This window comes from Alosa sapidissima, chromosome 17 (genome assembly GCF_018492685.1).
Source record: "Alosa sapidissima isolate fAloSap1 chromosome 17, fAloSap1.pri, whole genome shotgun sequence".
Lineage (NCBI taxonomy): Eukaryota > Metazoa > Chordata > Actinopteri > Clupeiformes > Clupeidae > Alosa > Alosa sapidissima.
This window is the reverse complement of record NC_055973.1, coordinates 31,583,021-31,600,506: the sequence shown is the minus strand read 5'-3', so window position 1 is coordinate 31,600,506 and position 17,486 is coordinate 31,583,021. Positions and strand designations below refer to the sequence as shown.

The 17,486-nt window shown below is 45.7% G+C and overlaps 1 protein-coding gene across 2 annotated transcripts in view; it reads right to left on the bottom strand.

The window, feature by feature from the left end:
* The window catches only part of cntnap2a (contactin associated protein 2a), a 359,439-nt gene that overhangs the window by 41,185 nt on the left and 300,768 nt on the right, over positions 1 to 17,486 (bottom strand). Inside the window, exons 18-21 of one of the 2 annotated variants that reach the window (XM_042068353.1) lie at positions 15,348 to 15,377; positions 11,400 to 11,636; positions 7,206 to 7,451; positions 2,185 to 2,318 (exon numbers count right to left, since the gene is read on the bottom strand). In XM_042068353.1, the coding sequence (XP_041924287.1) occupies positions 2,185 to 2,318; positions 7,206 to 7,451; positions 11,400 to 11,636; positions 15,348 to 15,377 (647 nt within the window). The remainder of the gene's footprint in view (positions 1 to 2,184; positions 2,319 to 7,205; positions 7,452 to 11,399; positions 11,637 to 15,347; positions 15,378 to 17,486) is intronic. The other variant, XM_042068355.1, reaches the window with a different exon arrangement.

Below are 17,486 nucleotides of genomic sequence, written 5' to 3'. Positions count from 1 at the left end.
CTTAAACAGCTTAACTGTACTAACTGCAGCCATATGGGAGAGAAACAAGAGTCAGGCCAAGGAAGATAAAGATGCAGGACTGCATTTGGCTGAAGCACGTCGATAATGTGTCAATAATATGGTGTGCGGTGTTATCTCTCACAATCACTGCTTTCATCTAATTATGTGTCAACAAGACATAATATGTAAGGTTTTGTACATTTTGTTTGACATATGTATATGAATATGACATTGACATATGACACAATGATTACATGATACAGAATCCAAAGAAAATTGACAGGTTATTTATATGTGAATGGCACGGCGCTCATGAGGTGAGGCAGGCTGGACCTGTATTAAGTGCACCCAGAAGCACAAGTCTTGAGAATAAACGGAGGCGGTTTTGTTCCAGCTCTGTTCCAGCTCTGTGCAGCCAGAGTGGTCTGTCCGGCTGGGGAGAGCGAGAGCAGCCGGCCTGTTGTTGCTGCAGTCTCACACAGATCCACCTGATTTCACACACACACGCACGCACACACGCACGCACGCACGCACGCGCACGCACGCACGCACGCGCGCGCACCGCACGCACGCACGCACGCACGCACGCACGCACGCACGCACGCACGCACGCACACACACACACACGCACACACACACATACACACACACACGCACACATACACACACACACATAAACACACACACACACACACACACACACACACGCACGCACGCACGCACGCGCACACACGCACACACACACACTCACGCACGCACGCACGCACGCGCACACACACACACTCACCAAGATCCACTTGATTTCACGTATTAGCTGCAGTGCCAAGGTTAGCGCTTGGCCGGCTGAACGAGTCCTGCTGCTGTAGGCGGCCTCGCGGCGGCCTCGCGGGGTCCTCGGGCTGGGGTCCTCGGGCTGCCTCGCTAGTTTAACCTCACCGCCTTCTCCGTTTACGCTGCTCACTAATCTGTTCTAGTTCTTTCACTCTACTCTACTGTATTCTATTCTGCCATGGGCTATTCTGTTCATTTTAAAGCTAATCTAATGTTTATTGATGTCATTATAAATCACTTTGGACAAAAATATGTACTAGAAACATAAACATAAACATGTTCTATTCTATTCTATTCTGCTCTATTCTATTGCATTGTGTTCTATTCTATTCTATTCTATTCTATTGCATTGTGTTCTATTCTATTCTATTCTATTGCGTTGTGTTCTATTTTATTCTTTTCAGTTGCATGTTATAGACCCTTTCATCAATAAAAACAAAAACAATGCTTGAACGTTCTATTTGGTTCCCAATTGAGTCCCGAAGTGTGACGTAGCGTTTCCATGACGGCAGAATCACTGGTTCTAAACAAACTTTCAAAGTGGCATAAATAGCATTGAATGTAGACATGTGGCATCATTTCTAGCTAATAAAAATAAATATATCCATTTAAACGTACTTTACCTGCTAGGCAGCAGCTTAGCCACATAACACGGATTCCCTGGCAGGTGTAATAGAAAGAAACAAAATTCCAGTGGATATTTCACGTCTTCTCAAAGACTGGCGGCTGTTAAGAGCGACGTTTTTTGCCAAAAAAAACACGTCCGTGAATTTAAGGATTTTAACCGCATGCTGTGAAGTTACATGCAGGTCTCTTTTACGGAGGAAACCCATGATAAAATAAAACTCTGTAGTCACGAATTTGATCGTGTTGGTATGAATATATGTTGTGTTATGTGATTTCTACAGTGTAAAAAAAATATACTAACGTCTTAGAAACGTTGTAAAATGATTGAAATATATTAAGAAAGCCACCGCTATGGTGATTTCTAATGGTAGATTGATTTGTTTAGATCCAGTGAAATTGCTGCCTTGGCAACGCTACGTCATGGCTTCAGGACTCTATCTACTTCCTCTGCATTAAGATAACATATGGAATGTTAAAAAGGAAGTCTTGTGGGGCCAACTATGATGCTGATAATGGAACTCTCTTGAAAGGGTCCATACTCTATATTCCACTGTATAATAGAGGATGTGTGTAGCTGCGTGTGTCCTGTTATATACCTGGACCTGGACATTCCTCTCCACTGTGTAAGAGGATGTTTGTCTGCATGTGTCCTGTTATATACCTGGACCTGGACGCTCCTCTCCACTGTGTAAGAGGATGTTTGTCTGCATGTGTCCTGTTATATACCTGGACCTGGACGCTCCTCTCCAATCGGCTGATGTTGACCGTATGTGGCTGCCCGTTGGCAAGGTTACGCTGGTCAACATCCACCACGAAAGGCTCCTTCATACCACCCAGGTCATATCTCAGTTGCAGGGTGCCTGAGAGCGAGAGGGAGAGATGGAGAGAGATAGAGAGAGAGAGAGATAGAGGGGGGGGGGGGGGAAGATAAGGGCAAAGGTCGCAGAGAGAAAAGTGTGAGTGAGTGAAAGAGTGAGAGAAAGAGAGAAAGAGAGCAAACGTCAGCCTGTGTGTTCTAGCCGTGACCTGCTGCAGAGAATACCAATCAAATCCCTCCTCTCTGAATTAGTGCCTCTGCAGCACTTACGCATGGGGGGGGGGGGCACAGGTTACTCCCAATCACACCACGCCAGACATGCTCACGCACGCACACACACACACACACACACACGCACACACACACACACACACACACGCACACACACACTTTAGCTGAACGTATGTGTTTGTGCGTGGGGGGGGGCACAGGTTAGTCCCCATCACACCACGCCAGACATGCTCTCTCACACACACACTCCTCTTTCAGAGCCTGCCAGAGAGCGATGGGGATGCCAATTACTGCACCCTGTACTGCCACTGTACTCTCACGCCTCCCGGTCTCTGGTGTCTGAAGCCTGGAGCCTTCTGTCAGAGCTCACAGCAGCACACAGAGCCCCCCGCCCCCCCCCCCTACAAGTGCTCTAGGAAGTCAAGCCCGCCAGCCTGGCCCCTGTTCAGGGGTGAGAGTGGAGGGGGAGGTGTGTGTGTGTGTTAGTGTGGGGGGGGGGGGGGGCATGTGTGTCATTCTGATGTCTAGAATGACAAACAAAATAATCATCAGTTGTCAGTCTCTGATTATAGAGCTCGCGGCCAGGCACTGAGTGTGTGGAGTGTGGTTGTGTTCATGTTGTCGTGTGTGTGTGTGTGTGTGTGTGTGTGTGTGTGTGTGTGTGTGTGTGTGTGTGTGTGCATGTCTGTGTGTGTGTGTGGGTATTTGTGTGGGTGGGCTGGTGGGAAATTGAATTTTTATGAAGTTCTGCTTCATGAAAAAGATCACTCTGAGCCAAAATCAAACGGCCCTGACACAAAATCACTTCGGCGTGTGGATGCATGCTCGCGCTCCGTCTCTTCTTTTAAAGAGCCAATCAGACTGCATCACAACACATTTCACTCTGAATGTGACAAAATGATGCACAAAAGAGATGAAAGAGATGCACAAAATTAGATACATCTCGATTAACCCTAGCACACACTTTGTCACGTGCATGCTAACTCCCATCAGGTTACTGATTACTTGATACTCAACTTCCATCAGGTTGCCACTGCAGTGATATTTCTGTGGAAGAAAATAAGCATTCCATCTTACATGGCCGAGATCATCTCAACAATTTCTAACAATTTCACAACTTACTACTCATTCAATCTGGCAGCAGAAGCGCTGAATAAATAAGGGAACCTACAGGGGCGCCTTAATACCACCTGAGGCCCCTGGGCTATATGGGCCCCCCCAAAACCGCAAAAAATAATCATGATTAAATGATACACGGCCCGCGATCTGACCCGCCTATTTACATAACGTGCACTTTTGGTTAATATAGCCTATAACATGCAGTGTAGCCTATCATTATTGAGCCTATGTAAAACCTTTACATAAACAGGAACAGAAAGCCCTCCTTAATCACGTCAGCCCTGACATCGCTTATCAAAAAGGCTAGCCTACTGCACGAAAACAAGCGTTGAACTCTTACAACACTGGCTGGCTAAGTTAAAAGATGCGTTAGGCTACATGGACGTTTCAAGCTTTTCAAAAGTGCATGTGTTTGTCGTGTCGGGGTGTTCCCCAGGAGGTTTTTTGAAATTCTGTCCACTTAACACACCATTTTAACGCAACTTGGGAGGGACATAAATACTTTTAGCCTACAGAACAAGCAGCTGGCTCATGTGACGTGAACATTGGCTACCTTATGCATTATCACTATACTACCCTACATGAAGACATATCTCACGTTAACAATGGAGAAAACATAACATAGGCTATTATTTGTGCGAATAGGTTAGCACACTTTTGCACAAGCTTTTGGTGAATGGAGATGCTGATCACTAATTAATTTCTTTGCGCAACAGCCCATGTCCTGCGTTCACTCCAGTGAGACAAGTGAAATACATGCTTTTAAAGCCCTTTATTGCCAGGCTATTTGCTACGATATTTACCTGCTGTTTTCATTGACAGTTACAGGAATCCACGTCATTCGTTTATCGTTGCTTCAATCCTAGCCTACCCAGTTATCTCCAGAGTTTGCAAGTTTGTCAGTCAGTTTCAGCCTCTCCTCTAGCTCCTCTACACACCCGTTGGGATTTATTACGTTTTGTTACATTTTGTTACACTTCAGAAGAGAAGACAAAGGGGGCCTCTGCATTGATGTCATTGGGGTTCACTCTTTATTACGACATCCCGTTATTACGACAACCCTCTATTACGACATACCGTTATTACGACATGCCTCTATGTAGACATGCCCCTACTCCGATTTTTTTTAGTACCGCTATTCCGACATTAGGCTACCAATCCTCATTTTCAATTTATCTCTGCAGTTCCTGTATCCTATCAAATTCCAACATCCTAGATGCATGGATGAGCTTTAGTCATGTCATCTGCACCTGCAGCTACATCAACAATCCACCCGACATTCACTAAACAATGTTTTTTCCCAATAATTGATATCGGCACACATTTCAGTCAAAACCTTAGGTGATTTTGAACTGGCCATGTGAATAAATGTTACACATTATGTAAAACACAGGTAGCTCTCCTCATTTTATTATCTAAGCTCTCAGGGGAAAACGGTCGGAAACTCCATGCATCAAACAAACTCTGTGCGTGCAGGCCACCTATATTAATTAATTAGGGCCTAATGGCCGTCAATCAATGGCCAATTGCGCAAAGACGGGCGGAATTCTTACGCTCCAGTAGCCTAAACCACTTCAATGAACGTTCAAATAACCCCCAGAGTTCAGTGTCCATCAGGGTTTTCAAACTGGATGTGCGATATAGTTGCTTATATTGCATTTTAGAGGACAATGATAAAGCCATGTGCAACGCATTTTGGCTTGCCAGCAGGTTGGATAGACTCAATTTACTACACAATAATGTAGGCTAGGCGTATATATTTTATATGTCAGGCGTGCAGTTGTTGAATTGCACATAACATGTCTGCATATTTATTTAGGCTTTCTCTCGACTTTAGGCTAGCGCATGCATTATCATGGCCCTATAATTGTGCAAAGACAGGCGGGATATCCGACGCTCCTTTTACAGTAAACCACTTCACAACGAACGTTCAAATAACCCCCAGAGTTCAGTGTCCATCAGTCCCAACATTTAGAAACATAATCGTAAAGTCCAAGCGTGAATTGGGTGTGTTTTGATTTTGAGAGAGACTGGAAAAGGGCCGTATGTCTCACAGCAACTGCGATAACCTTGTTTCTTAAAGGCCATCCTTACCTCCAAATATCCACGTCTAATGAGGGTCGGCGACTATATCCAACACCCAATACTATTTGCAATACCCTCGATATACATATTGTTGGAAAGCTTAGTTTATGGCCGTTCATGCGAGTACAATAACTTAATTTTGTAAATTTTACCAAAACGACTGGTTCCGCCTCGCAGGGTCACATTTCATTTGTTGTCTTATCTTTTTTTATTCAAAACAATTCGTAGGTATCCATACTCAAGTCTAATTACCACCAGACACAAATAATCATCAGGTTAATTCCTCTCTCTCCAAAATCTCTTCCTCTGAGATGCACGCGCTATAGGCTATATAATTTAGGCTATCCAACATTTCAAATGTGACTCTCTAATCAACTTTTTTAGCTCTTAAACACGAAAAATACTGTTCAACGGAGCTGGTTTGTGTGAGGCGCACTCTTGGACTCCTTGAGACGCGACTAACCTTTCGGTTGAAGTTTTTGTGCGTAGGCTATTACAGAATGGCAGGACGTTTGAAAAAAGGTCAAGTGTCGCTACTCCGACAATGGAAAAAAAAAGTGTCGCAGTAGTGGGATGCCTGAAAATTAATGTTAATGCCGCCACTTCGACAATTAGACGCCAATGTCTAAGTAGCGGCATGTCGGAATAGCAGCATGTAACCGATGTCATTGTAGAGCTGTGTGATGTGCTCAATTAGGCTAGCTCCAGAGTAGGCTAACTCCAGAGTAGGCTAGCTCCAGAGTAGGCTAATGACTAACACTGCGAATACGGACACAGCCGTTTATTGTTTTTGATTATCATTATTATTATTAGGAGGCTCTCATTGGTCGAGGCCCCTGGGCTGAAGCCCAGGTAAGCCCCTGCATTAAGGCGCCAGTGGGAACCTACCATTTAGATGATCGTTGATATAGGCATGCACTTTGTCACGTAACTGGTTCTTAAGCGATTCTATTTCTGATGTATACTAGATGGGTTTCTGCATGGCTAAGTATGGAAGTGGAGGGGAAGCTTTTCTTCTGCTCTCAGAATCAGGACTACCGAGTCCTCTCACAGGCCCATAAAGGAGCCCTCATCAGAGCTCACAGTCCCCTACGGACTGAGCAACACTAGTGCCTCGCGAGCTACAAACTCTAAATCTCCAAACTCTGTCTCACGTTGGGCGTAAAAGCCCCTTGTAAAAGAAGGCTCTGCAGAATTAAAAGCACAAAACACCCTGGCAAGGTCACAGACTGCAACCGCAGCAGAAACTGGGCTGAGGTATCACTTATTATTTGAGAAACTTTCTGTGTGAAACTTCTTTGAAAGAAAGTTTAAAGTGTATCAACACGATATAAACCATCTCACAAATGTGCAACGTGAGAAACCGAAAGTGGTGATCGCAGACTCAACACTGCAAATTGCGCCCCCTGCAGGTGTTGTAGAGTCTCTGCATCATCATCATCATCATCACGGTTGGCGGAGAGTGGACGCTGTGTGGAGGTGCAGGGGTCCTCACCGTTCTGCCGGAGCACCACGGCCATGTAGTCCTGCGTGTGGGAGCTGACGTAGACGAGCAGGCTGGGGGCGCTGGTTGTGCTGAAGCTGAAGGCCAGGTCCTCGCGCGTCAGATTGCTCTCTCTGGACGCCGCCTCCACCACCATCTGGGAGGAGGAGGAGGAGGACGACGAAGAGGAGGAGCTCCCGGCCTCGGGCCCAAAGTTGTACCTCACCAGGGTGCCGGCCTCAAAAAAGCCGCCGATGTCTGGACAGGTCAGTGGGGGAAAGAGTGGAGACAAAAGCACAGGGGCTGTTCATCAAACACAGTGGATCAGATGAATGCAATCGCAGTGTGAAATCTACAAACAAAACAAAACAGTGACATCTCAGCTGACATGAGCAAATACTATTTCATCTCTCAATGAAGCATGAAAAAAGGAAGAGCATCATTTCTTCGCTTGTCCATTTCAGACACCCACAGAGACAAAGGTCCTTGCACGGGCCATTTAACATCGGTGAGAAAACAAGCGTTTGCCGTATAGGGGCCGTACACACAAACAGTTCTACACACCGTGCATGTGGGGCGGAACCGTGGGGAGCTCTGGGAAATCAAGAGAGGTAATGAAGTAAGTCCACTCCAGTGTGTGTGTGTGTGTGTGTGTGTGTGTGTGTGTGTGTGTGTGTGTGTTTAAGTGTGTGTGTGTGTGTGTTTAACTATGTGTGTGTGTGTGTGTGTGTGTGTGTGTCTGTGTGTGTTTAAGTGTGTGTGTGTGTGTGTGTGTGTGTGTGTGTGTGTGTGTGACAGCGAGGCTCCTGGTGCCCTTAGCGCTACTGTTTAAATGTCCTGCAGGCCTCGCCTAATCATGCACTTCGCTTATACATTCCCTCTGCCCACTGGGACGGAATGGAGCGGTTTGTCTAAACGGAAAAAAAAACCTCTCACAGATCAGCTTTACTTCAAAATCTCTTTCTCTCTTTATATCTCTCATGCACTCTCTCTTTGTTGTGCAGAAATGAGTCCTTGGCATAAATATAGGAGGAGATCCAATTGGCCAATTTCTCTCCTGCTTCACTTCCTGTTAGGCTCTGTCTATCTAGCTTCACTTCCTGTTAAGCTCTGTCCATCTAGTATACATCTAGTATACTTGTGTACACAAATTGTGTTGTCACTATCTGGACAAGAATTGAGGTAAAAATATCCAAAAAATGAGCTACACACATCAAAAGAATGAGAAGAAATAAGGGCAATGATGTCGTTAAAAAATGACAAGGTATAGTGCTGCAGAGATATCAACCTGAATTAGCATGCTAAATTACTAGCCACAGCCCGACAGGTGTCATAATACCAGCTTCGGCCATGGGAGGCGGTATGCGGGCAACATAACCGCCAGCCAAACTGCAATACACGTTTCTCGGTTGTTACTCTAGGGTAGACCAACTCACTTTCTGGAGGTATACTGCCCCCATCTTTTATGGAATGTGGAGTATGAATTGATTTTTTGGCGGACATTACACATGGCACCTTTAAAAACAACACAAGCTGTGTTATTTTCAACACATTCGTTTTAAGAGTGTAGTATGTGGACATGGACAAACTAATTTTATTAGTTTGATAAAAAATCGAATCAAATATGGCATACAAGCAAGATTGTGCATCTCGGCTGGTCAACACAAGCGCAAGGCCACGGATCAGAATGTGTGTAAATACCAAGTGATGATACTTCCTGACACACAGTATGTTGCTTCGCTGTACTAAGTGAATATCCTATAAACACAGCTGAAGCAGCTGGAGCACTCTGCTGAGACCGATTTCCCACGAGGAGCGCGCTCTCTGCATGAGCTCTACATCACACACTAATAACTATATTGAGGCAAGTGATCTATTCACCTTCTGCACTCTACATATATTCTTTCCAGTGTAGAAAAACTAATATACCAAATACCAACTAGACAAGATCACTTGTGAGAAGTTTGCTAAGTGCTCAGGGTCATTTCTTTCCATTGTCCATTTTACCCCCCCCCCCCCCCACCACAGAGCTCAAGAGTTCAGATATGACCAGGCCTTACAAAACAGGCTGGTGAAAAGCGAAGGCAAAAGAGAGAGAGAGAGAAAAAAAAAAAGGAAAATCCTATTATTCTGTTGTCATAGCACTGCAAGGCCACAACATGCAAATAATCGCCGTGGCAACGTGGCTGGAAGTCCGCTTCCATTTCAAAGCAAACACACAGAGGAGGGCAGCAGTGGCTCAGGCGGCAGCGAGGAGAGAGAGCGCAGCGCTCAAGTGCACGGCTTAGCCTTTACTGGGGCTTCATTGTGTACAGTAGAGCTGAGAAAACAAATGCAGAGAGAGCGAGCGGGAGAGGGAGGGAGAGAGGGAGGGAGGGAGAGAGTGAGAGGAAGGGAGGGAGAAAGTGACCGCCTGAGGCAGGAGGAAAGAAAAGAGGGAAAACTGAACGAAGAGGACTGCGGCTCTGGCTGCAATACCCCTGACAGGGCCGTGTAAATATGGATACATGGAAATGCGAGCTAACGTGCCCCAATTATGAGAGTGTTCATGCATACATGCATATTTCAGGGTTTACCAAACGCGTGAACACATACACACACGCACACAAACACACACACTCATAGAAAGGCGTATGCAGGCACACACAAACACACACACACACACACACACACACACACACCCTGGCACAGTGAGAATGGAACTGATAGTGAACAATGCGAACTGTTGCACATCGGGGCACGGAAGTGTGGCCATTTCCAGCGCCTGCTAGAGGTCTCAGCAGAGAGCGCTCGTCGCCTCTAGCAATCTGCATATGCAGATGGGGAGCAGGGACGACAGCCCGGCCGTCACTCAGTGACTTACTCATTTCTCACCTGTGCTGCGCTCAGCTACTGCTGCGCCGGCTAACCGAGAGGATTCGGGCGAAACAAATTGACAAGTGTCACGCTGAACGCTTCGATCAAGGACCACACACGCCAGAGTGCACATGGCAGCACACACAAGGGGCTCGGAAACATACAGTATATGTATATATCACAGGGGGCTCGAAAACATAAGTATAAGTATATATACTCTTTTGATCCTGTGAGGGAAATTTGGTCTCTACATTTATCCCAATCCGTGAATTAGTGAAACAGACACAGCACACAGTGTACACAGTGAGGTGAAGCAATCCCGGTGCAGTGAGCTGCCTGCATCAACAGCAGCGCTCGGGGAGCAGTGAGGGGTTAGGTGCCTTGCTCCACTGCTGCCCCATGTGATATATATATGTATATATCACATGGGGCTCGAAAACATATATGTATATATCACAGGGGGCTCGAAAACATATACAGTATGTATATATCATGAGGTGGGAGAGTACACCCATAACCAACATCCATAACCATGTGAAGGGAGTGAGTAACTATATGCTGATGGTGTTTACATAGAAGGTGTGAACCTCTCATTATGTGTGGTATTCTGAGAGTGGGAATATGAATGGGCCATTATCATGCACAGGATAGCACAGTACTGCATGCAGAGCAATGGTATTCTGAGACCGGGAATATGAATGGCCCATTATCATGCACAGGATAGCACAGTACTGCATGCAGAGCAATGGTATTCTGAGACCGGGAATATGAATGGGCCATTATCATGCACAGGATAGCACAGTACTGCATGCAGAGCAATGGTATTCTGAGACCGGGAATATGAATGGGCCATTATTAATATCCCTGAGTAGCCTAAGCCCTGTTTTTAACAATTACACCAAGCAAAGGGGTTGTTCAAAGAATAAAGCCATTGTCTTGAAAGACTATTGTGTATCTTTTATGGGTGAAAAATAATAAAAATGACAAATAAAAAACACTGAAGCATCATGCATGCAACTGAAACCACAGCTAGTCTACGCATTGTGGTTTATTAAGACCAGAGCTGCATTCAAATTCACAAACACAGTCAAACATTTGCAAACCGTTTTTTGTTTTCTGTGAGTTCTCCATGAACATTTGCGAGTACTCAAAACAGTTTGAGGACCTAGTAATTTTCTCTCTAAACATACAAGGGAGCAGCTGTACAAAAAAACATTCACTACTGTTAACATATGTTATGTCTGAAAAAAATAAATAAAACTGCAAAAAGTTCAAAGACACTGTGATACAACATATAAGGGAGGTTTCTGATGACGCACCTGAGAGGTCAGGTGAGGTCAGGTCTCCTACCTTTGGTGCAGAAGGGCCCGTCGTACGCTGTGCTGGAGCAGTCGCACGAGTAGCCGTTGTACTTCTCCACACACTTGCCCCCGTTGCGGCAGTACATCCCGAAGCTGGTGCAGTGGCCCGAGCAGCCGGGCTTCACCCCCGGCGTGACCTTTGCCCTCTCCTCCAGGTCAAGGGTCACACCGTTCATTCTCAGAGCACGGATGCATCCCAGAAAGCCCCTCTGTCCGCTGGCAGCACCTGTAGTTGACCAGAGAACGCCGTCACCACCATAGATATATATATAGAACATTGTTATATATACTATGGTCACCACCACCACTCAGATCCCACACCATCGTCTTGGCTGTGAGTGCATAGTATCAGTGTGTAATCAATGCAAACGACTGTAACACATAAAATTGACCTCAAGCACGCCGACCAGTAATGTCCATGTAATTAGTGAGGGTGAAGAATGAGAACCAGAGAGTTTTGATCCATCAGACGCCTCACACCACTGTGCACAGAGGAAAGCTATTATCGGGTCTGTCACTCAAAGGGCATGGATCTAAGAGAAAATTACAGTGACTAAAACGCCATTAGGAGTGGGCTTCCACTGGAACACCATTATTCCTTCAGAGCTGAGATGATGTCAGAGTCCATTTTCCGTGAGGAGAAACCAGCGATTGGCGAGGACAAAAGAGACCCATTAGCTAAATGAATACATGTATAAAAGAGTGGCACACACATGGCCCTAATGGTAAATAATAAGCAGCTATGAGAGTCACAGAGGAAATACGTTGTCTTGCGGTCTACACATTCTGTGCACTCAAAAACTCTCACTTTAATCCTGCAGCGTCTCTGGATGATCAGAATGCCGATGGAGAGGCTGTTTCAGATTCTCTAAGCAGTGCAGAAATCCTGTGATTCATCTTCATTATTATATTTTAACTAACCTTTCAACTCTTAACAGCATGTTTACTAACTGTCAATCGACTGTGAGCCGACTCGAACCATCACCAGATCCTGATCTTAAGACTTAGCGCTCACCTCCCACAAAGCCCAGCAGTAGCTTAATCATAACTAGCAGCATGCCCTCGATCTACCTGTTTACGGTAACACATGTGCATTAGAGTGTGGCTAACGGACAAATATTTAGAAATTGTAGTCGGGTTCGGTTCGGGTTCGGACACATGGGGGCGATATGCATTGGAAGCTTTACATTTAAATTCCTTATTATGTTGGGTAACCAACAGGTCTGCTTTACATGATGCAAACGTTTGTTTTTTGAGAATAAAGTAAAATGTAAAAAATACCTAATAGCTTTCTTCCTGTGTGCAAGATTTGTTTATCGTGACAACGCATTTCAGGCATGCAGCCTGAAATGCACACGCGTTGTCACGACTACATAAACAAACGGTTATGCACATTTCGCACATATGTATGGGGTGATGTTAAAAAAGTTGTTAGCCTATCAGGAGATTTTAAGATTATTTGCGTTGCATACTGTGGTAAAGACATAGGCTACCGGTAGGCTATAAGGTCGTCTCCTTCAACTGGATGAGGATTTCCTCGAGTTGCCCCAATTAACGTCGATGCTGCATATGGATCAGTGACAGAGGCACTGTAGTTTCAAGGACTGTTGCAGTTCATTTTTAAGACTTTTCGTCAATAATTCTATTTCAATAGGCTATGCTTGCTTGGGCCTCTTGTGTTAATGTGCGCTGTGTGTGACCTGCGTGCGTGCACGCTCATCTGATGCTGTAGACAATTTGTTGTGTGTTCCGTTTAATGGGCTAAAAGACAGGCTATCCACAAACGTGAACGTTTAATCACTAGCATGGGAATAACTGAGGCATCATCTGCATCGGGCTCGGGTCGGGTTCGGACATAAAAATGAAAATGCCTGTCGGGTTCGGACAGAAATTTGCGGCCCGATCCGCACTCTAATGTGCATAGCTTACAGAGGGTTACTGGAATAAAGTGTTGTTACTCGCCATGAAAACAAACTCACTTTGTGAATCACTCACAGGTCACTGTAATTAAGAGGTAGCAATTTAACAAAACATATGAACTAAAATCATCATCGGATACCAATGAACTCTGCTTCGAGGGGAAAGCAAGGCCGCGCAATTGCAACCAGACAACAAAGAGCAGGGACATCATTTGCGGCAAAACAAATTAATACGTTGCCTATCCTCAAGGCTCCATTAACGATTTTTGAATTTGTGGGCTTGATTAATTCTGTGTTTTTAGAGCAGTGTGCAGGCCAGCTTGCCAAGCCATGCTGGTGACCGGGGTGGCTATTAAAGGCTATTAAATAAACACACTAAGGACCCTGTGTTAATAGAGCCTAAGCCATCTGAGGAGCCTCTCCTCCATCAGGGGGATATACACAGCTATGCAGCATTCATTTCATAACGCAGCGCAATTAAAGAGCCAGAGTTACATTATTTAAGCTCCTGGGGCTAAAAGCACTGCTCTGAGAAAACACACAAACACACACACACACACACTAAATAACTTGCATATACACACACACACACACATGCGTTCACTCACCCACTACTTAACCTCACACACACACGCGCAAAACTTTCTTTCTCCTTTTCTCTCTCTCTCTGACACACACACACACACATACACAAAAGACCCCCCCCCCCCCCACACACACACACCCACACACACAAAAAAACACCCACCCACCGCCCACACACACACACAGCCACACACACACACAGCCTGGGTAATTAATGTCAGAGGGAAGGAAAGCTCAGATAGCACTCTAATTACTCTGCTTCATGTGGTAGATGAATTATGTCTTCAGAACCACCCTGCTGCCCCACCACCAGAACCACCCTGCTGCCCCCACGAGTCACCACCAGAACCACCTTGCTGCCCCACCACCAGAACTACCAGAACCACCCTGCTGCCCCACCACCAGAACCACCCTGCTGCCCCACCACCAGAACTACCAGAACCACCCTGCTGCCCCACCACCAGAACCACCCTGCTGTCCCACCACCAGAACTACCAGAACCACTCTGCTGCCCCACCACCAGAACCACCCTGAATTCCCCAGCCACAACACAACAGGGCCTCCCTGCCCTGCACCCACACCTTGTTTTTACTGTGTCTCTTTTCAGTGCTCCAGCTTGGCTATGGTGACCGATCGGACCGGTTAATCAGCCCTGAAGCGAATAGGATAACGCGCAGGGTCACCGTAAAGATGATGCGTATGCCGCTCGATGGCTGACTGGCCGTTCACGCTCCCGGCACAAGTGAGGGGAGTCATTAAGGTGTAATGAAGCGGTAATAAATGAGCATATTACGTTCATTAAGCCGACTCGCTAGGCGGCGTGTGTATCACCTTACTAACCACTCCAACCTGGCTGCCCCCCGGAGCGCAACGCAAACGCAATGCATGTCAAATGCAGTTTGATTTGAAATATACTCACGCTTAGGTTTAATCAGGCCTTAATTACGCTTAAAAGTTGATTTGATTGGACCTGGCTGAACTGCGTCTGATGGGGCCACTGCCTCACCGGTGCATGAGTAGGCTGCTGCTCTAATTGGACTGAGACCAGCACAGACGCAGCACAGACCCCTCACCCTCTCACATTCCCCCACACAGACGCACCACAGACCCCTCACCTTCCCACAATCCCCCACACAGCCTCTCGTACGGATTTTCACAGCTACCAAAAAATAAATAAATAAAATAAAAACAAGAATCCCTCTCCATTTGAAAAAAGACCTTTTGTGCACATGTGACTGACAGAGAAATGTAGCTTTCTTAACAGGGCTGAATGCACCACGAGTCTTCTGACTGCTGGCCTGGGGGTGTGTGTGGTTGGGGGGAGGCTTGGAGGAAGGGGCTGGGGGTGTGTGTGTGTGCGGAGGGTGGGGGTGTGTGGGAGTGTGTGTGCGGAGGGTGGGGGCGTGTGGGGGCGATACACAAAAGTTACCTACTGTCCTGACAAGCCCACGATGCTGGCTTCCCTGCAGAGCGGCCATCAAACCCCACGGAGGACGAGAGCGCAGAGTCATTGAGGCGCGATGAGAAGAGCATGCAGCACAGACACCAGAGAAACAGCAGAGCCACAAAGCACACAGCACAGCACAGCACAGCACAGCACAGCACAGCACATGGACAGAGACAGCAATGAGAGCGTGAGAGAACAGAATCAAAAACAGCAACATGCAGGACGAGAACACAACAGAGAAAGACAATAAGACGATAAGAAATCAATAGGAACTGAAGAGATGAAGAGAGAAGCTCCAAACCCTCAAGACAAATAAGAGTGAAGGACGCTTTACTGTAGAGAGCTGGTGATAAACAGCCGCGTTGTGAAACTTTATTCTAAATAATATACATTTTACTGTCGTAATACTGTGATAAGGCTTCTCTAATTGCATAACAAAAGCTCTCACTTTTCACACATTTCATGTTATAGCTTATGTTACAACTTAGGATGTCCAGCTGTTCTTTCATGGTGTAGGCAATATACAGTTCAGCAGTAACTCTGATGTGAACCTCTCAAAGCATGGTGAGCATGGCATTATGAAACAGCTATCAGAGCAAGTGTTGCTAAGGAATCGTGCCAACTGGATCTCCATGGCACTGTTATAGATATCATGCCAGCACAGATTCATTAGGCCTCGTAAGAACATAAACATGCAAAAAATAAGCAGGCAAACAAGTTCACAAATACACTGGAACAAAATATGAAATGATGTAAATGGTAACGCTAGCAACTAAAGAACATAAAGGGACAAAACTACGAGATAATGATATCATAAATGATGCAGCCTGTGCAGGGTACATTTGCACAGGTCACTGCAAGCCTGGACTTCTCTCACCCATCGTTTGCTCAGTGAAAACAAGACAAATTTGCCGCCGTTGTGAAGGGGTCAAACGACTACAGCTAGTGCAACTCCCCAAACTGACTGAGTATAGCCGAAGATTATGTTTAATCTGAAACTGGCAGAGATAAAGGGACACCTTTCCGCACGCATTTGATTTCCTCGAGCTCATTATCCCTCCGAATGTTTAATGACTGTGTTGAGATGCGGGTCACGTGCTCTTCTGATCTGGAGAAGCTCAATTCCCCTCCATTCTGATGATGAATCCTCGACAGCACGACTTCATGTAAATGAGCTGCCAATACAAAAGCGTACACTCTCCGTATAAAAAAACACGGACAGTTTTCCTCACAGCTAACAGCTTACAGCTATAACAGCTATGTCTGGGAGGGCAAACGGACCGAACCTGCATTAAAAATATATATATATTTTGCCTCAGTAACTGTCTGTGCGAGACGTTCTTGAGAAATGATTTAAAACATCAAGCATCTGTTTGATGGTATATTATTAAAATGGACAAAAAGAGCAGGGTTAACTGGAGTTTGGAGCAACATAAGATTTCCTCTGTCCCTATTTCAGCTTTCAATTTATGGGCCCTCCACTCTGACTTCCAGCAAAGCTCCAGAGATAACAAAGCAATTGCTTTCTCCAGTCCCACATGCTTAACATGCGTTCAAAGACATTTCTTTTCGAAGGAGAATGAGTGCCTAGCTAAATAGTCAAATGGAAATTTGAAAAGCATTCAGTTTTTTGTGAGATAATTGCATTGCGAACGGCTCTTGTTAATACTTTCAAAGCCATAACGAGAGCCACAGCTAATGTTAGCATTAAGCATATTAACTTATTATTAGTCACACATCCCGTGTCAATGCGATTAGGCCACTCAGACTCGACAAACCCAGCTAGCCTTTATTTACCTATTTATTCTCATAACAGAATGCTCTCTTGAATAATTGAATAGCCTAGCATTTCATAAATCCCTTTGCTGTATAAAAGAGATAACACCGCTGTAATGGATTTGTTTTCCACCAAACATCACTGTAACTCTCCCTCTGAATACCCTGCAAAGCGACGGCTCAACCTGTGAAGCAGTACGTGCTCCCGCATAGCTCTCCTGACCTCAGCTGGACTGTGCCGCTGTGAGGAGGTCACCGAAGGTGCGGGAGCCCTTTTGGAGAACTTTGCAAGACTTTGATCTTTTGACGTTGGTGTTAAGTGGACTGAGGGCGGCCGTAAAAGACTGAG